This window comes from Chaetodon trifascialis, chromosome 5 (genome assembly GCF_039877785.1).
Source record: "Chaetodon trifascialis isolate fChaTrf1 chromosome 5, fChaTrf1.hap1, whole genome shotgun sequence".
Taxonomy (NCBI): Eukaryota; Metazoa; Chordata; class Actinopteri; order Chaetodontiformes; family Chaetodontidae; genus Chaetodon; species Chaetodon trifascialis.
This window is the reverse complement of record NC_092060.1, coordinates 11,040,344-11,063,950: the sequence shown is the minus strand read 5'-3', so window position 1 is coordinate 11,063,950 and position 23,607 is coordinate 11,040,344. Positions and strand designations below refer to the sequence as shown.

At 40.9% G+C, this 23,607-nt stretch overlaps 1 protein-coding gene across 3 annotated transcripts; it reads left to right on the top strand.

Moving 5' to 3' along the window:
- The first annotated feature begins 312 nt into the window (after nt 1-312).
- Nucleotides 313-22,521, top strand: stag2b (STAG2 cohesin complex component b). 3 transcript variants are annotated; one of them, XM_070962047.1, is made up of 34 exons: nt 313-512; nt 2,613-2,740; nt 2,820-2,901; nt 3,091-3,234; nt 3,358-3,454; nt 3,584-3,660; nt 3,885-4,089; nt 5,479-5,630; nt 6,690-6,763; nt 6,873-6,996; nt 7,501-7,599; nt 7,790-7,869; nt 8,061-8,168; nt 8,755-8,866; nt 8,983-9,100; nt 9,218-9,321; nt 9,996-10,088; nt 10,197-10,286; nt 10,403-10,606; nt 11,002-11,072; nt 11,173-11,260; nt 11,405-11,485; nt 11,589-11,681; nt 12,080-12,254; nt 12,388-12,527; nt 12,734-12,835; nt 12,940-13,088; nt 14,214-14,342; nt 14,586-14,812; nt 15,918-16,137; nt 17,152-17,259; nt 17,349-17,475; nt 19,269-19,346; nt 20,651-22,521. In XM_070962047.1, exons 2-34 carry the CDS (start codon nt 2,697-2,699, stop codon nt 20,672-20,674), a joined length of 3,819 nt encoding a protein of 1,272 aa, XP_070818148.1. In that variant the 5' UTR covers nt 313-512; nt 2,613-2,696; the 3' UTR covers nt 20,675-22,521. The 3 variants fall into 3 exon arrangements, with proteins under 3 accessions (XP_070818148.1, XP_070818151.1, XP_070818149.1); XM_070962050.1 differs by having other exon boundaries at nt 321-512; nt 2,649-2,740; XM_070962048.1 differs by having other exon boundaries at nt 343-379.
- Nucleotides 22,522-23,607: the final 1,086 nt, after the last annotated feature.

Here is a 23,607-nt window from a genome sequence, read left to right as displayed (position 1 = left end):
CATTTTGGTTGTATCTCAAACAATAGAAGGAAGCTGAGCCTTGGATGAAACAAGCTCTGTACAAAGTTTCTCTTTTCTTCACCCCTCGTTCGAAACTAATTAGACTTAGATATATTTCAGTCAGTATTGTACCAAAATAGTTCAGACTTCTGGACTTAATTTTGTTTCTGCTGTTTACCACAACAGCTTGTAAGAGAAGACAGAACACGGAGTACAGAAGTGGCATTCTTAAGATGTAGTACTTCCAAGTGGCCACTAGATGTCAGCTCAGCAACGGTGTATCTAATGCGGGTACTGTGGCCGCTAGGTGGTAGCTCTGCACCAGGATTTCCTCCTCCCAGGTCGTCGAAACAACAAACCGAACTACGGAGCAAGCGGGGTGAGAGAACGTCCGAAACCGCCTCTGACCGCGACTTTTAAACTCTTTTTACAGGAATTTAGTGGAATTCAGACGGAGGCTGTATAAGAATAGTAAAAGTTACGATTCTGCCGGGACTACATTTCACAACAAGGTAAGTTAGCTGTAAAATGGCGGAGAGCTATCTGGAAGTTAGTTGATTTGTATTTTGCTAGCCGTCTAGCTAGCCAGGCTAGCGCTAGATGAACCCAGAGCGCGGATGTCTGCCTGAACCCAGTCGCTTCGCTAGCTCGCGGTACATGGCTACTTCGGTTGTTAGCAAGCTAACGAACTGGATTTTGGACACAATAACGCAAAATATTTAGTTTGTAGCCGAAAGAAGCGTTTTATTGTTTCAAGCGACTTAGTTGCACTTTATATATTTGTAAACAAAGTGTTTGTTGCTTATGCAATTCGGCACTGGAACTCCCGAGGCAAGATGGAGGACGCAAGGACGTGATGTTTTTTTAGGTAACGTTAGCGGTAGCTGTTAGCATAGCTAACTACTGGGAGTTATTATTAGCTCGTTAATTGTAGCACATCTGTCTAAATTATCCGCTTTATATTCGGGCAAGTACCGGATACGATTGATGTGTAGATAATGGGGAGTTATTGTCTTTGCAAACCGTAATGAGTAGCGTTATTGTGTACCAGCAAAGATTAGCATGCGCTCGTATAGTAGGCTTGCGTTGTTTTGTTATTATGGTCCGAGTACGATAGCGTTAGTAAATACTGGCGTGTTCTCGGTATCTAATGATAATGCATTGGACAGGTCTGTGGCTCTTCTTGTTCGGTAAATAGCAGTTTGTTCGCGCTGAGTATTGCATGCTTACTTTATCAGATTTCAACCAGCTGACGCTTGGAAAAAGACGCCAAAATCCTCGGTTGCTTAGCTAGTGGCGCTAGCACTAGCAGCGCACCGGCGTCGATTTTGACAGGAGCCCACGAAGAGCGTAGCCGTGTCGGCGGTGTTGGAGGGAACTGAGCCGGTGATTTGTGGCATAGTTGATTTACACGAATCCATCCTATTGGGTTTCACGGTTTCGTTTTGTCTAAGATCGCCCAGTCTCGCTACGCAGTAACACGTTTATGAGATACTATGTGCGATTTGGCGCCACTTTTTCAGTCTACACCCATAGAATCCCGTCATCTTATCATGCAGCGACTTATCCCCTCGCTATCAAGGAAATGGGCACGTTAACACATTTGTAAACCAATAAATTATCCAAAATAAGTGAAAACTCACAAAGTCGTAACTACCTCATACATAGTGCTGATGTTGCATGGGGCTACATTGACTGTGTTATGGACTGTGTGGGAGACTGGGACGTTGATCATTGTATATTAATTGTATAAAATATGTGCTTAGTACGATCCGGCATAATGTGGCCCATAATGTGTGATATTGATAGAGAGGATTCCATGACTAATGCTACATCAGATGTATGTCATACAGTTTTCTTCAAAGTTTACTCATAAATGCAATTGCAATTTAAGAATGACACACTTGTATGTCATCACTGCGTGTATTAGGACTGAACGACTTGCCAACTGCACCCAAGGGGGCTATATGGTGGGTGGAGTTTAAGTTTGTTTCTTCAAGACCGAACAGTCAATCAAGTTTATGTCACTTGTAATCGTATATGGTACAGCCACCGTGCTTTTATTGGCATCCCTAACTGCTAAAGAGACATTTCCATTTGTTTCAGAATTACCGTACAAGAACTACAGATTTCGAAAGTTCCCTCTGCCTTCCCCTTTGATGTATGTGCAACTAATTTACACATCACAACCATGCCATAGTTTCTCTGTGGCCTGCAGTATCTTGTTGATGTTGATACTGGTTTTTGATTGGTTGAGACCTGTATGGGGCGTATAGGGCAGTTCCATATTTGGCCATTGAGGAAGACACTTCGATGTTGCTTGCGTGACGCTGTCTGTAAACCAAGGGGAGCAGAGGAAAAGAGGTAGCCAATGGCTACACAGCTGAGCATGACAGGAGCATTTGTGTCCGCCCCCTGTTACCATGTGAAACCGTTTTTTTTTTCCCCTCTCTGAAAGACATCAAAGAAACATTTGCTCACTACAGCGGATGTGATTTCAGCAAATATATACACATTTGATGTTTGGTTTTACAGCATTTATTGTTGCTGGTGTTTGAAATCTGGACTAGGTCTGTATGTGTGACTCTCTAAATGACTGTTTCATGTTCTAGGTCACATGCAACCTCTCCTGTCTTGTATTTTCTGAGGATCCCAAGCCAGTCATAAGTTGAAGTTATCCAGAAGATGTTACAGAAATGATAGCAGCACCAGAAATACCACCAGAGTTCTCCTATACTCAGTAAGTGTTTGCTTCCGCTTAAGTTTAAAGGTTGAGGTTGATATTAAGTTTCATTTTAAAATTTGCTTGTGTCTACCAGGGACACAGACACCCGATTCTCTTCAGACACAGACTTCTCAGAGGACCCTGATGGAAGGACTGCAGCCCCAACTAAAGGAAAGGTATACAAAGCACATATGGCTCTGTGCACTTGGCCTGGATCAGGACATTGTTGTCAAATAATGCAATATTGTGTCATTTATTTTTAGGTATTTGTTCCAAGTATATAAAATTATAAAATTTGCTTTGTTCTCTCTTAATGTCTGCAATGTTTTACACACTTAATTATTCTTTGTGGTCTTCTGTTCCAGGGTGGAAAGAAGGGGAAGAAGGCAGCAGGAGAGAAAGGCAAAGGAGGGAAGGGAGCAGGCCGGATAAATGGCCACCACCAGGAGAATGGCATGGAAAACATGATGCTGTTTGAGGTGGTGAAGTTGGGCAGGAGTGCAATGCAGGTATGAATGGCAAGATCTTTGAGATCGCCACATTGTAAAAGCATTTTTTTTCAGTGGTGTGCAAAGCAGAATGGTCTACATTCTTAATTGATCTCTGATTTTTTAAATTCTGTTTTCCCGCAGTCTGTTGTTGATGACTGGATTGAGTCTTACAAACATGACAGAGATGTTGCTCTACTAGATCTCATCAATTTCTTCATCCAGTGCTCAGGATGTAAAGGTATGTGTGTGTCAGCTTGAGTGACCTTGCTCCATGATTGGCCCTAATCTTGGTGCTCCCTTCTTGCAGAGTTTTTCTCCTTCACTGTTTAGTAAATTGCCTTCTGTCTCATTTCTCTGTGTTTATCAGGTGTGGTCAGTGGAGAAATGTTCCGCAACATGCAGAACTCTGAGATCATTCGACGAATGACAGAGGAATTTGATGAGGTAACTTCACTTTTTCCAGTATAATCATTACCATATTCTCCATTAACCTCCTAAGTGTCATTTTGGATTAAGGATTGTATTTAGAATTCTTTTACTTGCCAAGTACAATTGAACTAACTAACTAAAAGTAGAAGCTAACTTGTTGCAGAGAAGACTTCACAACAAATGATAGTTGCATTTTGTTGCTGCATTGACTGATCTTGTTCCCTCTGTGGCCTCTGTAGGACAGTGGTGACTACCCTCTAACCATAGCAGGGCCCCAGTGGAAGAAGTTTAAGTCAAGCTTTTGTGAATTCATTTCGGTGCTGGTGCGCCAGTGTCAATATAGTATCATCTATGATGAGTACATGATGGACACAGTTATCTCCCTTCTCACCGGACTATCGGACTCCCAAGTCCGAGCCTTCAGACACACTTCAACACTGGCAGGTAAGATGAACTGTCTGTGTCTGTGGGGGGCATATTCGAATGTCAGGTCTGAATTGCAATAACTGGCATATACTCAATAAGCATACAGCCAGCCAGGTTGGGTCTGGGGATACAATACCCCCCAAACAATATTTGCTCTACATGCTTAATTTTAGGGCTCTCACATGTTTTAAGGGCTCCACTCTTGTAGGATGAAGTATGATTATTCAGTGGGATTTCAGTTGAAGAGTAAACGTATGAATGCATCAGTACAGCTGACCACTGCTTTCTCCTGATTAAGATTTCAAACATTTTGAATTGTGGTAACCACACTTGTATTTGGGTGTAGGTTTTATTGGTTTGTTTATTGTGAAGTTTTATATTGTCAGCATGTTTTATGTTTTTGCAGGAGACTGTCACTGGTAAAACTGCTTTTAGCTGATCAAAAAAAAAAAAAAAAAAATCTGTACTATTATAAGTAAAAGGTATAATGAATATAACCACTGATTCAGCCACTAAATACCCATGACACCTCTGCACAGGTGTTTCCACTTGTTTTGCCTCATTAGCCCTTTTAATTTTGTTGCACTTGGAGGAGCAGGGCAACTTACACTTTTACCGTTGCTGTCATTGTGCACAAATAACAAATAAACATGGGTGGATTTACCTGCTGAAATAAAATGCCGAAGGCAGATCTTGGGCTCTACTATAAGCAGAGGCATGCTAACACACAGACAATGTTATTGATGCAACTGCATTGTAAATTTTACAGCAACAGTTATAATTGAGCATGTGGGTGGTGTGACCACTCAACAGTCACGTATTGTGTGTAGGAAACCATCTTTGTCCTTACCTGTCAGCGTTCACCTGTAACTTGCTTTTGTTGTGTTTATGTTTTAGTGTCTGCACTGGCTGCCTGGTTGGAGTGGTTCATTGGTGTAGAGCTATTTTAGATAATATACTATTTAATAGTAATTCCTTGCTGCAAGTATGTGACTTTAAGTGTATTGATGCAGCTAAAAGCAGATTGATTTCTACTCTTCATCTGACATTTTTTTTTAAACCAACGTAATTTCCGACACGGCTCCATGCAAGGTCTGATTAGTTAAAGAAAAGGATAACAGATTTGCAAATACATTTCTAAACTTCCCATATTTCCTCTGCCTTTAAGGTAAAGGCACATAATCATTTTAATTTATGCTGTAGTGCAAGTTGGTTACCTAAAGATTTCATTTTATCCAGGGCTTCATTTGTGTTGCTCATCCAAGGCACTGTAGATGAACACAAACTAGCAAGTTGGGTACACTCACATTCTTGATGGTGTTAGCAAGTCTGGATTATTACAAGTAAAGATTAGTGCTGTGTGTTGTTTCTTATTTCTTGATATTACTTTTTGGATTTTTTTGGCAGCCATGAAGCTGATGACAGCTCTGGTGAATGTAGCTCTAAACCTGAGCATCAACATGGACAACACCCAGCGCCAGTATGAGGCAGAGAGGAATAAAATGGTGGCCAAAAGGGCAAACGATAGGCTGGAGCTGCTCCTGCAGAAACGCAAAGAGGTAAGGGTGGACACTTGGCAATTTGTTTGAAAACATCTCTGACCGAAGTGCTCGTCTTTTGCATTCAGACAAACATACACATTGGATCATTCAACAACTACAGACCCTTTAGTGTGCTTTCTCTGACGTATACACTGATCTTTAAGTAAAATAAATGTCCATGCAGAGTTATGGAGTAGTAGAGTTGCAGTAGAGAGGGTTTTCTCCTCTGTTGGAGGCAGAGAGTTAGTAACAACACAGCAGAGGACTTTTTTTCTTCCTCCAGAAAACATAGACCAACTTCTGTTTCTCAAACATGTTTAGTCAGTTATGTCAGTCAATAAATGACATTTCCTGCCAGACAAAGAAATCTGCAAGCGGGACAGCGTTCATTGACTGCAAGTTTGTTTTGTACGCAGAATTAAATGTCATAACCCAGTTTTCAAAGTCTAGCTTCCTGCACAGTATCAATGTCTGTTACAGATCATTGACAGATGATCTAATAAAAATATCACTCAGCCCTTTGGCAGCTCTTCTTTTTATACTCAATTTATGTAAGAATTTGAACCAGAATTCAGCAACTATTATATTTTTTTAAATCAGAACTGCAACATTGCCCAACATGCAAGTTACATCCTCCTACATGCCATTTTCTTTAGGAAAATCACGAAAGGCGCCTGCACACAGCTGCCCTGCAACCCAAGTGAACCCAAACAGTCAAAGTCATTTGTGTAAAAGTAAATAATTGTGAGCTGCTCTAACTTGTGACCATAAATCTGTTCCATTTTTAGAACTGCAACACCTCTGTAGGTGGCAGACCTGCAGTGACCGTGTTAGTGCTGAGTGTTATTCAGCTAGCATTGTCAGTTTATTAGGTTATATAACAGCAGGGCCCACTGGGCATCCATCTGTTAGTTCACTGTGCAGCCACACCACAGCGTGGTGGCATAGTTGGCTGTCACATGTCTTGTTACGTTAACAATGCCTACTGGTCACCTCATACTCATACTTCTTTCCAGGTAGGCTTTATGTTTGACCACGTATATTGACTCATATGCTTTGTTCTGCTCCTCATTTCAGCTCCAGGAAAATCAGGACGAGATTGAAAACATGATGAATGCCATTTTCAAAGGAGTGTTTGTTCACCGATATCGGTATGGCTTCAGATAATGCACATCAGTTGTCATATTTGATATTTGTGGATGCTGCTCTAGAAAACTTCATGTGTTCTGTTTAACAAATAATAATATCATGTTTTAACAGTGATTCGATAGCAGAAATCAGGGCAATCTGTATAGAAGAGATTGGAGTCTGGATGAAACTCTATAGCGATGCCTTCCTCAACGACAGCTATCTGAAGTATGTTGGATGGACGATGCATGATAAGGTGGGTCCACCAACACATGAGTTTTCACTTAATGTTGACCTGTTGGTGTAGGATAGTGTCAATTTTTATTATTGCATCTTAGCAGTGCACAACATCAATCTGAGGAGATGTCTAATTAGCCAGAATATACAAAAACACCGGTGTGGGCATGCCGTTCTGTCAAAGGTACAATCAGTGGCTCAACTGCAAAGTGTAAACCACAAAGTCAGAACACCAGGTTAAAACCTCCTGTGATTCCAGCATTGATTGACAGGCCTAATAGGCAAACAAAAACAAAATAGATTCATCTTAGTTATTAAATTCTCTCTGATATTTTAAGATTGGTTTATTTCAGATATTTAGTAAATATGGGAAAATCGCTCTGGGTTTTCAGTTTTAATCAGTTGAGAAACCTTGTTCATCATGGTATATATGATTGACGTAGATTAAAAACATATTCCTGCTGCTTACTCTGATTATGAACTGGATGAATGACAATGATTTTTTCCTAATTCTCCACTCCAGCAAGGCGAGGTACGTCTAAAGTGTCTGACAGCTCTGCAGGGTCTCTACTACAACAGAGAACTCAATGCACGACTGGAACTCTTCACCAGTCGCTTCAAGGTTAGCACCACCTGCTGGACGACCTGTGCACAACAGCTCCAACTTTATTGTTTGACGCTTTTTAACAGCTACAGACATGGGGCTCAATGGACATATATCGGAAATTGAACTGACAGAATTTGACTCAATAACCAAAGTGATGCTTCTGTCCAAGTAACTCATGGAATCTGCCATCCCTCTCTTTGCACAGGATCGTATCGTCTCCATGACTCTTGACAAAGAGTACGATGTTGCTGTACAAGCAATCAAGCTACTCACTCTAGTGTTGAAGTAAGTGGCCGCGTGCTTGATGGTATTTGATAAGTGCAACTTCCACGCTATTTGTCACATATCAGTGGGGCAGTCTGTACGTCGCGGCAAGCCCTTGTACACACTTTTCAAGAATTGCGTCAAGTACATATCTGCTACTGGTAACTACTTTTGACCTTTAGTTGACTGAGTCTTTGTGTTTGTCTCTGCAGTAGCACGGATGAGGTGTTGACCCCTGAGGACTGTGAGAGTGTCTATCACTTGGTCTACTCAGCACACAGACCTGTCGCCATCGCAGCTGGAGAATTCCTCTTTAAGAAGTATGCCCAACTTAAACTTATCACTGAATTTTAGCCACATCCTTATTTATCACTTGACAGAGACACGCAGAATGAGTTCAGGAAAACTAATGTTGAGGCAGGTTACAAAGGAGACACAGGAGGGGACAAGTGAGAATTTAAAGAGTAACTTAACATCACCTGAAATCTTGTCTTAACCGACAAAATTGGTTAAACCTGTCACTGCTGCTGTGAAATGACATCATTGTTGGGTGTGGTTACAGGTTCAACAGCGCACATAACTGAATGCACCCAATCACAGGTATCAGCGATGCTCGGTTAGGGTTAGAACAGACTTTGGATCAGAGAGGGCAGAATAAGTGCTGCTTTCCTCCCTGGTCTGTAGTTACTTTTAAGATTTTTTATAAAGGGCTACACATTGTTGAAAAAGGTTTGATGGTTAACTTCAGTTGAAACTCAGAAGTTGTCCAATGACCGGTATCTGTTGAAGTGTTAAATCTTTTCTTATCTATCAAGTTTTCATTTTGCTGGCCTCTTGCTGGAGGATTGGAGGATTATGAGGGGTTGTTTCTGTGCAATACCCAACTAATGATTAATATTTTCAAAGGTTGTTCAGCCAGCGGGAACCAGAGGAGGAAGGTGTCCCCAAGAGGAGAGGCAGACAAAGCCCCAATGCCAACCTCATCAAGACCACTGTCTTCTTCTTCCTGGAGAGTGAGGTATATGATCACACTGTTTTTCTTTACTGTCACACACAGGCTACAAGTTCTGTCTTCCTTGACAGCATTTAAGCATTTCATCCATCGTTCATTTATGTCAATACCTCTCTCCTTAGCTCCATGAGCATGCAGCCTACCTAGTGGACTCCCTCTGGGAATGTGGTGCAGAGCTACTGAAGGACTGGGAGTGTATGATCAGCTTACTGCTTGATGACCCATTGCCAGGAGAGGAAGGTATGCCACTGGTTTCCTGCAAGCTTGTGTGGCCTATATGTGGTTCAGAGCACAAACATGACATTGATCATTCTGATACTAATGTTTGTTTGTGTTTTTGGTGTTTTTCTTCTCTAGCTCTTACAGATAGACAAGAGACAGCCTTGATTGAAATCATGCTGTGCACTGTACGTCAGGCTTCTGAATGCCACCCACCTGTTGGAAGAGGCACAGGGAAGAGGGTAAGAGTGGCTTACACACTTTCAATAGTGGACCGGGATTGGTTAAAGGATAGTTCTGGTGTTTCCTAACATGGGCCCGGCTATCCTGGAATTGTCATAATGGCAGTTGTGTTGAAAATTGATCACTTTAGTGCTGGTTGAGTGCAAGATGAACCCAAAGACCTGCTAACAGCACAGTGATTGTCTCTACATAACTGTGATGAAGCCATTATAAATGCTAGGTGGGTATTGGATTGTTTTTCAACCTTTGTAGCTTAAAATGATTGTTTTCTAAGCACGATAGATTGTATTTGTGGAGTATATTAGAGAAATAAGTTGTTAATGATAATGATTTTGCTGAATATGCTGCAATGTTTTGTGCTTGTTTTGACACAGTAAAGGGCTGATGTGCAGCTATTTTCCCCCTGGACTGTATTTACCAATTCTGACATTACAACGAAAGATTAACGTTAATGGATGAATCGTCTGTCAGTGTAATAGACATTACAATGGAGACGTGTAGATTTTTATTTCTTATTGGTGTTAACTGTTGGTGCTTGCTTTTGTCCTTAAATGTATATTTGAGGCAGAAAATTAAAGCAGAAATAGTCTGGTTAGTAAACCTTACAAGAAGTTAAATGTTAAAGAGTAGAAGAGTGGTTGTGAGGCATCTAACTTCTAACTTCTGTGATCAGGTAATGACTGCTAAAGAGAAGAAGACTCAGCTGGATGACAGAACCAGAATGACAGAGCTGTTTGCTGTGGCCTTGCCCCCTCTACTGGCCAAGGTTCGTAACATCTACTCCCTGTACTTGACAAGAACTCCTCTGCGGGCCCTCTGGCTTCAGGTGTATATTCATACATGAGAATCATCATGTTGAATGTTTGTCTTACAGTATGCTGTGGATGCAGAGAAGGTCACTAACTTGTTGCAGCTGCCTCAGTTCTTTGACCTGGAAATTTATACCACAGGGCGTCTGGAGAAGGTAAGGCATGCCAGGCAAAGAAGGAAAAATTAGATTAGTTAATTTAACATAATAGTAATAGTTAATCTTTCTCATTGTCATCTCAAACGATATACCACTTTTTCTCTGTAATCCAGCACCTGGAATCCCTGCTGCGTCAGATCAGGGAAATTGTGGAGAAGCACACAGACACTGAAGTTTTAGAGGTCTGCTCCAAGACTTACCATGCCCTCTGCAATGAGGAGTTCACAATCTTTAACAGGGTGGACATTGCCCGCTCCCAGCTGCTGGATGAGCTGGTGGACAAGTTCAACAGGCTACTGGAGGATTTTCTACAAGAGGTAGGAGTGACAGGACACATGCATCAGCACTCATAAACATGCATGTTCATACTCATTGCCCTTTCGGTGATGCAGGTCTTACCCTCTTAAAATGTTATCACTGCCACGTTTGCCTTTTGTTGTTATGTGTTGTGTCAGAACCTTTCTTGTGGACCACCTCCTCGAATGAAATTGTCACTGTACGTTCAGACTTTGATTCATCAGAAAATAAGACTTCATTCCACTCTCAATCTGTTAAGAGATGAAGTATGTCTTTGGAGTTTATCTGAATAATCTGAAAAACTTGCATTTGTATCTGTTTCAGGTGATATAGTCTTTATCTGATTCAGTCTTTATCAGATGAATAGATATCTTGATTCATAAAACTCATCGCAGTGTCTAAAATCTCTTTCCAGGGTGAAGATGCTGATGAAGATGATGCTTATCAGGTTTTGTCAACTCTAAAAAGGATCACAGCATTTCACAAGTATGGAATTTATTCTTTCTGGAGTGCTTGTTGCCTCATACGCTTCATGTCTCCTGTGACCTTTGAGTGTGAAACTGAGATGTTCTCAAATTTGTTGCAGTGCACATGACCTGTCGGGGTGGGACCTCTTTACCAGCAACTTCAAGCTTCTCAACACGGGCATAGAGAATGGAGACATGCCTGAACAGGTTATTAAACATACACAAGTGAAGTTATGACTCCTCAAATTGTCAAATTTTGTTAATACTAATAAATATTAACCTGTCTGGGATTATGTCCCTCTTCTTTCTTTTTCCTTCTTGCTTTTGTTCATTCTTTCATTCTTTGAGCAGATAGTCATCCACTCACTGCAGTGTACCCACTATGTGATCCTGTGGCACCTGGCCAAGTCATCTGAGGGCAGCTCCAGGAAGGTGATGTCTCCTAAAGCCAACTTCCCTATTCTATACTGCTCTGAATTGCAAAAGGTGTAAGTGTGATACTGAAAAACTGTGATTTGTTTTCCCCCCCAATCAGGATGACCTGGTGACCCTGAGGAAGCAGATGAGGGCATTCTGTATGATGTGTCAGCGCTACCTCACCAATGTCAACACAGCTGTCAAAGAACAGGTGACACACACACAAGAATAACAACCTCGACATGTGTAGCAGCAGTAGTTGCTTAAAAGCAAAGCAAAAGAAAAGTGTAAAATGAGGATCATCAACAATGAAGGTGATAAAACCTTTGAATTCTGCTGAGGTGGGTTGGCTTCATTTCAGCTGCAGTGGATTCTTTAGCTTCAAAGTGGGAAGACAGGATGTAGGTGACTTCATTGCATAGCCTCTATTTTCCTTGTTCATATGTGATGGAAAGGTCTTTGATATAACCACCTGTGCCTCACAACTGATGTGAAAAGTCAGATTTTCACGGAGCTGTAAGGTGTTCTGTATGTTGTGTTGTTGTACGTTGTAACGTTTTGTGTGTTTTTTTTTTTTCCTTCTCTCTTTCTTTCTGTTTTCTTCGACAGGCATTCACAATACTCTGTGACCTCCTACTCATCTTCAGCCACCAGATGGTGTCCGGAGGCAGAGAACACCTGGAGCCCCTGGTCTACTCTCCAGAGGACTCACTGCAATCTGAACTTCTCTCCTTCATCCTGAACCACGTCTTCATAGACCAGGACGATGACACAAATAGCACAGGTACACATGCAAAGCTGCAGTTCTAGCAGCTCTTTTACTTTCAGCTCCATTAGGCAAGGAGAGCAAGTAAAAGGATGGTTTATCAGCCAGTGTAGAAGCGCTATATATATATAATTTTTTGCCTTCATCTCAGATGGACAACAGGACGACGAAGCAGTGAAGATTGAAGCTCTGCACAAGAGGAGAAACCTCCTGGCTGCCTACTGTAAACTCATCATCTACTGTGTAGTAGAAATGAAGACTGGAGCCGACATTTTCAAACAGTACATGAGGGTAAGTTGAACTTAAGAATGCTGTTGTATATTATAGCTCGTCACTAAGAAGGACTGTGCAGGAGCAACATGTGGTGTTGAACAGACACATCTGCTGCTGCACGAATTAATGGATAGTTGGCCTTACATGAATGACACATTAATCAGCTCACATATACAGAGATCGTTTTTCACGTCCCCGTAATGTTGTTTTTTTTTCCTTTGCAGTATTACAATGATTATGGTGATATCATCAAGGAGACTATGAGTAAGACTCGGCAAATCGACAAGATTCAGTGTGCCAAGACACTCATCCTCAGTCTGCAGCAGGTCGGTGTACACACTTTTGCTCACTCATTAATTCAGTCAGTATTTCTGACGTTTTATTTAATTGCGATTGTTGATCTGTTGTTGCATGTATCTCTTCCTGCTAGCTGTTCAATGAAATGCTGTCTGAACTGGGTCATGGGTTTGATCGCTCCTCCTCTGCATTCTGCGGAATCAAAGAGTTGGCCCGTCGTTTTTCTCTAACGTTCGGTCTCGACCAAGTCAAAACCAGAGATGCCATTGCTATGCTGCACAAGTAAGGCTTCATTCTGCTCTCGTTTCATTGCATTGCTCCTCTTACATTTTTGGCCTCGCATCTGGGAACTGTCATGTTAGACAAATTACTCCTTAAATACTGTGCTTCCTCTTGCCATGTTATTTTTTCCTCTGGATTTTGGAGAGGCTTAAGTGATTAAATGTTGCAGTTTTGCCTATTCCATGCATGAAAGTGTTGCACAAAAACATGTAAAAACACATTTAGACTGTTGAAACACTCAGAAGAGCAATAACGCTAGAAAAAATGATCTGTTCCATACTTAATATAAGGAACCCATGCACATCAGAAGAGATGCAAAGAGCAAAATTATTAAATTATTAGATTATTAAAATCTCAGCCAGGTTTCAGGAAAGCCGATATATGCACATTTGCTGTGTTAGCTTGGGTATCCCCCATAATTGTGCGCCATATGTGTACACTATATAATTGGATATTCTGGGTATGCAACAGGTGTTAAAGTAATGGAAGACAGGCTAAACATTGTGCTTTGTTTCCATCTAGTAATGTTCAAACTTTAAAAGTGACATGACTGCTGGGAGTAGTGATGCGGGGTATGTTGCTTAGGATTTATTTAGAAGGAAGTAATTTATTAAGGGTGTGGTTGTAAGAATCAGATGTCTTGACTTGTTTGCACTGTAAGATTTGGAACCTGCTTAGTTAAGATAGTATTCTAACTTGACATACTAATCCAGTTTCATCATCAACACAAAATCAGATTAATTTCCAGCATTCATGAAGATTTTAGAGTGATAACCATAATGTCCTTGGTTTCATTGAAAGAGTTAACAAGCTTTTCTTCCCTCCTAAAGGTTGTTTTACAAATAGTCAAATTAAAATGATTAAATATTGGTATGAAATCTCGTCTGTCAGTGTTAAGACAGGCTTGCCGGTGGCCTAGAGGTGTAAAAAAATGTACCATGTGACCCACGTCGCTGGTCTGAGTAAATTAGTACATGTCTTACCACATCAAAATCTACTTCACTTAAACCTCAGTTTTTATTCGATTTCCGTTTAAAATTTGACTCAAATATGTGCACAAAAGTACATTTTTTTTCTTTGCTCACAGTGTGTTATTCTTCCTCTGTGTCTCTGCGCGTCTCTCAGGGATGGTATCGAGTTTGCATTTAAGGAGCCGAGTCCCCAGGGAGAAGGAGGCCCTCCCCTAAACCTGGCTTTCTTGGACATCCTCAGCGAGTTCTCCTCCAAGCTTATGAGACAAGACAAGAGGACTGTGTAAGTTTTTTTTTTTTTTTTTCTTCTGCTGAGCTGATGGGTAGGGGTGGGGTGGGGGCTTTGGTGTCTCAGTCTAACAGGTGTTTGTGACAACTGGTGCAACTGGTGTTTCCGATGCGTGAGTGGTTGATGTGTGGCCTCCAGTAGGAATGTGCACCTGATTTTGTGTGTAATGTTTGTTCTCTGCACGCATGGATGCAGAGTTTGTACATCTTGTCTATAAGACCTCCTGCTTCTCCTCAGCCACATGTACCTGGAGCGCTTCATGACATTCCAGATGGCACTGCAGCGAGAGGACTGCTGGCTCCCACTCATCTCCTACAGGAATTCCCTGCAGGCTGGCGGTGATGACGATACCATGTCAGTGATGAGTGGTTACTCCAGCAGAGGCTCGTCGATCCGCTCCAAGAAGACCAAGCCTCCTGCTGCTACAGCTGGAACTTCAGCAGCCAAGAGGAAGCTGCCAGAAGGTATTGGACACTCAGGAATCACAGAAAAATGCCCATTGCCTGTATGTTCGGGCACTTTAGTATGGTAGCTTCATAATGTTTTAAAACATTACAACTGGGAAATCAGCAGTTTTCTGTTGAACTATAAGCAGTCAGCTCAAACTCCTCAACACCTGCCAGTGCACAAACACACTGAGTATAGGTCTTCATGATAACCACATACATTATATCCCAGCCCAGTAATGATGTTACAAAAGCAGGGTTGGAGCCCAGATTAACCCAAATGCGTTCCTAGCAGCCTAACTCATTCAGCCGGGCTGATGGGTGAGGAGATTAAACAGCAGATGGTAGGAGAGAGTCAAACTGATCCTTACCAATCACACAGAGTCACTTAAATGTGTGTGTCTGTGTGTGTATCTGTGAGTTTGCTGAAGATCTGCTTATGACTAGGGATGGGTATCGTTAAAATTTTAGTGGTACTGCTGCTCTTACAGTCCTGTTTATTGATCAGGTACTTAAACAGTAACAGTACTCTTATGGGTTCTTTTCATTCTTTTTAAGAGAAAAATGAAACAGATTGAGAACAGATTTTATATATATAATTATTTTTCTCATATTAACTGAAGTTGACATTGTTGAGTAGCAACAGTATTGTTTTGAACAAATCACTTTTTCAGACTATAATGTAGTAACTGAAATACCAAAAATAAAAATTAGCAACTACACTGCTGAGATGTTGATAGCCTGTAACATTAGCGAACAGTCTGACAGTTGTGACAATGAGCATCGTGTAGTTATCTCTGCCATAGGCACTTGAAGCAGTGTCTCTCTGTGTATTTGCGTTGGGGAGAGAGAGGCAGAGATAGCTGGCCTCACACATATGCCAAGCTCTGAGAGAGATCTCTCTTCTGGTTTGGGATTAGCAAATGTTTCAATTTCACCGACAGAAGCAGCAGAACCAATAACATCAGACTTATCAATACTTTTTAATCATTTAGCCTCGATGAGAATTTCAAATTTAAATGTAATCTCTTTATGTGTTGAAACTCATTGTTCATAGTTCAGGGACTTTGAAGGGATTTTGGGAACTTGGTCCAGGTGTAACACTTTGGCTTTTCCTTTCCAGAGGAGAGCAGCAGCAGCGAAGTGTGGCAGCAGAGCATGCAGACCCCAGTCATGTTGCCGTCCCCCCACCTCACCTCCACTGCCATGCGAGACCCTAAGAGGAGTCGTGATGACAGTTTCATGGGGGTCTACCCCCTCCCTCATGACCAGCAGCAGCCCCACCAACATCCACAGCACCATCAACAGACGCCTCAGCACCACCAGACACCCATGGATTACAAGTATGCATGCATGACTGTTACATTCCTGAGGGGTAACCATGCAGTCAGTTCACAGTTTGGTACAATACACGTTATGGGGGTCACGGTTCAGTACATACAAGATATGTTTAACAAGTTTAAATAAAAACAGCTTCACTGTGGAAGATCTAAGTCTTCCATAGACATAACACAAATTAGCTGTGCTTTTAAGATGCGCGTTTTTTTAGTTTATATTGTGATTTTCTTATTCAGTTCAATGGCGTCAGTTAGAGCGTCGCAGTTATCAAGAACGTCATCGTTTGCCAGACCACAGAAAACAAAAGCTCCACAGACAAATGTTTGAGGTGAAAGTTGTTGGGACCTTTATGTCATTATTACATCATTCCATCATTTGTAAAGTGCCTTTTTTAATGTGTGTTAAAAACGTTCTTTTGGGGGGTCATAATTAAGATAGACATTTCAGTCTTTCAGCCCTGCAGTGCACACAGTGAACCTCTCACTGCATCTTGTGCCAAGGCATATTATTCCACTTTTAAATTCCACCGTGCAAACATGAACTTTTCTCCTCCTCATTTGCTGTCTTGCCCCATCATTTCGGAAACTCTTTGATGACCATTTTATTTTAATAATCTGTTATTTCCTTGCATCTTAATGCTTCTTACAAGATTTTATGAATACTATACATTTAGGCCCATATCCAGGCCCCATCATTCAGTTCAGTGGATCACTTATTCTCATAGAATGGGATCAGAAGACTGGAATATGAGCCAAAATACATTAGGACAGGGTTCAATGTAATTTCCCATTTGCGTGCTATTAATTTCTAGGGCAGTAAAATGTTTGTACTTAACAGCCTGCCAAGTGTTGGCCCTCCTGGGACAGTGACTGACTAGTTTAGTTCTCCAACCTGACTTTTCATAGGCGCCAGGCCAGTGGGCCATCCATATAGTTGTGTCTGACATCCTTGTGGTATCTCCATTTAAATCACCAAATGTATTAAAAACATTGCTAATGAATGTGCTCTTGTGCATTTAGTTCCCAGGTGACGTGGATGCTGGCCCAGAGACAGCAAGAAGAGGCACGCCAGCAGCAGGAAAGAGCCATGAACTATGCTAAGCTCAGGACCAATCTGCAGCATGCTATGTAAGACACACACACCTGCACATAGAGGTACCTGTGAAAACCTCCTTAAATGTCTGTTTGCATAATTGTATAATGGTTTGTTTTTGCAGTCGGCGTGGCACTGGGCTTATGGAGGAAGACGAAGAGCCTATTGTGGAGGATGTGATGATGTCTTCTGAGGGTCGTATGGATGACCTCAACGAAGGCATGGACTTTGACACGATGGACATTGATCTGGTAAGATACACATTCAACAGATTTCATTGTTTAGGAATTTGTGCTTCATTCAAAATACAGTATGCTTTAAATCCTGAACACCTTCAGTCCCCCCAGCATACCCCACTGAACAGTTAGGCTGTCTGAGAAGATCAAATTACACACGTAGCTAAAAGACATTTTTACATTTAGGTTTACATTTTTCCTTTGGACACCTCGTAAAATTCCATTTGGAGGCAACATTAGTTGCTGTTGTTTCTATCAGTGTCTGGCTGTAGGACATTAAGGCCAGATGTTACATTTAGAGACTCATCGTGGTCTTATTATGCAGTCACAATACTGGATGCAGTGTCAAGTAACAAACAGTTGCTTAAAATCTGATGTGATTCTAAGATACTTTCAAAACCTCAAAACTCTGAAATCCAAAGAACTCTCCAAAAGCCCTGAAATTCTCAGTAAGCCTTGTTGGTTCATAGCATGCTATCTCAGGCTGCCAACTAAGAAGTAGCAGCCCAAAGACCCTGCCAGCCTGCAGCAGGCAGTCAGCAGCTTCAGCCTCAGTTCACATGGAGCCTCACAAAAGAACTTTTACTGGCGTAACACTTAACACCTACCTCAACACTTACCAGTGTGGTGGAGATTGGGCAATGAAAGCATATTTTATGTAATGGGAGTCAATTTTATTTATATAGCCCAATTATCAGAAATGACAGATTTGTCTCAAGGGGCTTTCCAGTCTGTACAGCATACAGCACCCTCTATTATTATTCTCTAGATTCACACAAGGAAAAACTATCCCAAAAATATTTTTAACCGTGAAAAATGGAAGAAACCGAAGATTTAAAGACCACCAATCTTTCTTATCAGTGCAATGTAAGGCAGCTCAGCACTCATCAATTTGAGCATCCCTGGCAAAATACTGCGGTTTTATTATATGGCCTGAGAGTTTCCAGAATTTGCCAGACTTTCTCAGTTTTTCCATTTAGGTATGATTTTTATTAGCTCAGCTAAGCAACTTAGATTTTCATGACTAAGTCCATAATACATCCTAATTTAATTATATTTTGGTTACTGCTTTCTCATGAATACCCTGCATGGGGAACAACCAGACAGTTATTCTAAGAAAAGACAGATTTGTTTGGCACACAACAATTGATAATGAACAGCTTGTGTTGATTTCTGCTTTTAACTTCAAAATGAGCAAGAAAGAGGAAATCATCAAAAGGAATTGTTGGCTGTGGGGAAGCGCATATCTGCTTTCTGTTTTGCTTTTTAAAAAGATGATGAAAGATGTACTGTGTCGACAGCACCTTGCAACTGTTGGTACAACCTGAGGCAACATGACTAATTTATTTGACCATTTATGGCAAAACCACAGAACCATGTATGATGAGTATAAAGCCAGAACTAAATTTTATGTGAGACGTTTGTCTATTTTGGATGCCAACGCTAATGCTGCACTCAATGAGCAGGGCTCCACATGTCACGATGAATCAACCACAAAATTGAACAACTGCCCTAGATTCTCTTAAATTCACTCCACTCGTTGCTTGTCTGATAAATTATTTCCAAATTCAGCTGCAGGAGTTCAGTGCTGCTAATATCTGTTGAAATTATGTCTTTTTTAATATGGTTATGCATATTTCAAAAATCCATCATATGAGAGCGTTTTCTCCTTTCTTCTCAGTATTGTACACCCCTAATTTTTAGTATGGGTAAAGATTTTTCAAATATTATTTGGTTGCCTACCAAAGCAGCTGATAGAGCAAAGTAACTGGAGTATCTGCTCAAAATGCCGTGTCTTTGTGTTCCAGCCACCCTCTAAGAACCGTCGTGAGAGGTCTGAGCTCAAGCCAGACTACTTCGACCCTGCTTCTATCATGGATGAATCGGTAAGGAGCATCTGCACTCTGTCACTTAGCTCTGCTTCACGCTGTATGGTGGCTACCACGAGGCCGCTGGCATGCTCCAACTTCTAGTTTGTCCATAGACGGCCGTTAGATGTAGTGCAGCAAGCGAATACCAGCATAGTCACGGAGACTCCAGGTGTGTTTGTGTAATGGCCAACTGGAGAAGCTTGTGAGGCACAGTGAGAGCTGACAGCTTGTGATTTCCTCCAACAAAGTAAACAGTTGTGCTAAAATTAGTAGAGCTGTGTGGAAGTAAACCGAGAATAGATGGCTTGTTACCAGTCACATTAGCTGGACCACTCGCAAGCGTGTTGTATTTGGAGCGCTCAATGAGGCTGTGCAAAACATTTAGACAAGTTCAGCTGGCCGGCCTGCACACACTGCAGCCAAATGCAACATTTTTATTGATTGCGAACCACCTTTTTTGCTTGTGTAAACTTGCCAAATTGTATTTATTTCAAAATGTACTGCAAGCCTTTAATTCTTGTTTCAACATGTCCCAACATGAAGAAACCCATTTGCCTTCGGGTTTGCTCTTACACTGGGCTTTGAGATGCACGGCTCCTCCAGACACTGCCTTGGCACAGAGCCCTGAACAATGTGAGGGTGTTGGTGTCAACTTTGAATAATTTCATTGTCACAAAAAATATCAGAGCAGAAATCTGTTTTCTCATCACCAAACACTGAGCATCTTGTTCCATTAAGCTTGTTGTGAGCAAAGACACGACATGCAGCACACTTAACTGCTCAGCTTTTACAACTTGACACCAACCCGCCCCCAGCGCAGAAGAAGTCTGCCTCAGATCCATTTTTTCCGCTCAGTATTACTTTTCCATGGTGATGTAGCTGTAGATGAGATTTTATTTTGCAGCTGCAGACTGAGAGTCAAATGTGCTCAATGCAATGTGATAACAAAACTATTGAAAACAGCGAATTGTTACACTACCTATTTACTGTCAACTGGCTTTCAAAGCATTCATTGCAGCTGTCAAAGCATTGTTACATTTTATTTAGACTGATTTAATGCAATCAAAGGGAATAGCCTGTTGGATTTTGAATAGTCAAATTGTTTTTTGGCAGCAGCTATTTCAATGATGGGTAATTATTCAGCAACCCGACGAATTTGGTTTTAGCCAAATATTATACCCTAAGTAACTTCATAAATCTTGTAGATGCTGATATAAAGTAAGGTTCATTATTGAATACATTTGCATGTCATCGTCAATGTTTTTCATTAAATGTCAGTTTTCAACTGGTTATTAAAGCATATTTTTTGTTTTTTCTAGGTCCTTGGGGTGTCCATGTTTTAAGCTAATATCCAGATGATTTTGACGCTGGGATTACAGAAGAGGCGCTTTGTATTTAAAGAGAATTTTAGATGCGAAAACAGAAGTGTTTTCTGTAAGAAAAAACAAAACCAACAAAAAAAATTCTGGCTTGTACTCCACGTGGACCAATGACGACCCACACTCAGTGTTGCTTGCTCAGAGAGGACTTTGTTTCAAATATTTACTTTTATAATCTTGGGTAAGCTCTTCCTGTTCAGAAATAGTGTAACAGGCCACTTCCAAACCTATTAGAAATGAGACATGTCTGAAGAAAGAAAAATCCATAATAGCTTTTTTTTTCCTTTCCTTTTTTTTTTTTTTTTGAAACGGGGATGAATTGGTGTGTTTAACTTAAGAAACATTTTTTTGTTTTTTGTCTAACCCTTTTTACAATTGTAGTAAGTTACCAGGTGTGAAGTAGTAATTTATAAACAGACTGTAGTAGCTTGCTTGTACCGTGTTAGCCAAGTGGATGGAGGTCTTTATGTTTCTGTGCTTTTTTTTTCTCCTCCCTCTATCTCTTAAGTTTCTTTTCCCTGTTGTTGGGCCTAATTTGAGGTCCTGATAACCACTGGTGGTTAAGATGGTGAGATGTCACGTAGAATCAGTCATGATCCCTTTATGCTGTGAAGATTCTCAGAGTCCACTGAACGCTCCACACTGTTAAGCAGTAAGTCCTAGAGCTTTTCCCGAGATATGGACCACTCCTTAACCACCATCTACTAGAGAAATGTGTGTGCCCCCCTCCTGAACAATGAGCAGATTATATCCCAGTAGTGCCACTGTGTGGGCTCTGGCATAAAGCAGTTCAGTCAAAGAATTACACATCTTTTAAAATACAGCAGCATAATGTTGAAATGGGTATCTCTACATTTTAAATAAAAGTTATATAAGAATCGGTGCTGATTTTATATATGTGCTTTTTGTTTTCTTATTTTCAACTTTTCAACCTTCAGTCACAAAGTTTGAGAAATGTGTAAGTAAAACTAAAAAAAAAAAAGAAAGCATGTGAAGCCATGCATCAAGGAAGATTTTTAAATTTGTATTTTTACGTTTTTGTTTTTTTTTTTTCTTTTTGTCTTGATAATGTCTTCAGGTTTCTACCTTTTTTCCTACATGTAAATTAGTTTGGATAAAATTAATGAAAAGACTTGTGAAATTCAGCTTTAAGGTTTTCTCAACATGAAAAGTCCTGTCAGAAAAATACTTACAGATTTCAAATGTCAAACATGAAAGGTAGTCATTCAGACAATACTGAAGATGAAAGTTATTCAGCAGCGCCGTGGCAGCTAGACAAAGCTTAGATTTTGACATATATTTGTCACACACAAGTTTTAATGAAATGTTTTGTCTACTGAGGTTGTTATTTTGTAGTCATTCCATGCTTAAGCCTTAAACATGCTTGTGAAGGTCACCTTCTCAGTAATCTTCCATGTCAGAGGAACAGTCATGTTTAAAGGTGGATAATTGGCTTCTTAGAACATGAAACATGAGGTGGTCAGATGTAATGTGATAAAGTAGATGAACAGCCTATATGTGTTTTGCCTAATTATTTTATGTAAGTAAAAAAATTCTTTTAAGGAAAAAGTACTGTTTATTGTTTGTTACTTACCACTACATTGGTATAAATTCTTAATAGATCATGTGTATATATACAAATTTAATTTGTTTCCTTCCTTTTGGCCATTTCTGTGTTTTATTTTTTTTTTCTGCACTCTTGCCTACACTCTAAGTTGTTGTCTGTTATCCCATCCTCTTTCAGTCACTCTCTTTTCTGATTTGTACTTGTCTGGAGACAGTAACTTTTGAATAAAAATCAACACATTTCATCTGTGGTACTTTTTACTTTTGACCACAATGAACTTACTCCAACTATTACTGGGATGAATCAGAGCCAGGCTGCACGCTAGTCTTAGTTTTTCCTTGGCACGTTTGTACAATATTGGATGAAATGCAGCTCAGTTATGGTGGCACTTCTGTTGTTCATCTTACTGGCTCAAGGGGGCAGTGTAGTCCAAGGCAGACATCGAGTCTCCCCACAATGGCAGTGCTATTACCATACAGTCTCTGTAATACATGTATCTTTCTCCACTTTGCTGAAAAGACTGTGAATATGTATTCTCAGGCCCTCTGCATCTTCAATGCACACATCTCACTGTATGTGACAGCTTTTCCATTTGTATTGACTATCAAAAGGCCCCACTGCAGCTAGTAATGTCTTGTTCTGCAGAGACAAAGGGTGCCATAGATACTGTAATGATAAAAGTGAGGACATGAGGTAGCAGAAGAAAGGATGAAAGCGAAAGAGACTTCTGTGCTAAGTGCATGATTAATAAAGAGGAGCTCAGATGAATGCGGGCATATTAGAATAGGAGCTGGCACTGAGCTCCTGAGCTCATGTCCAGCCTGTGATACATGAAGAGGCTTATCTATCACTGCGTCAGTGTGCCTGTCACATGTCGCCTGTCAGAATAATGTGCAGAAAAGCTCTTACCTCGGCAGCCCTGCTTGATTGTCTTCTGAGCTGTCAGCTCTTTCTCTAATGCGCTGTTAGTGGTGTTCATGCAGAAAGATACTAAAGACAACATTTACATTAGTGTAGCTACAGTAGCTGTTGTCATGTTGTCAAACCAGTTTTCTGAAAGTCGAGGAGGTGTTTTATGTTCACATCTCATACTTCAGTGCCAGAACGACTATTTGCACTCTCCTCTCTCTTATTTGTTCCCACAGCAGTGCATCTGCTTGTGCTGAGTTAGGTTAAGTTGTGTGGCTGAGGTCAGGGCCGCTGCTTTAAATCAGAGCCGCAGCCTCTGCAGGCCTAGCTTGTGTTTGCTACTGATAACCCACAGGCCTCCGCAGACCCTATCAGTTAAACTGGTGTTGAGACCCCAGAGAGGGTCAAGGAGGACCGCGAA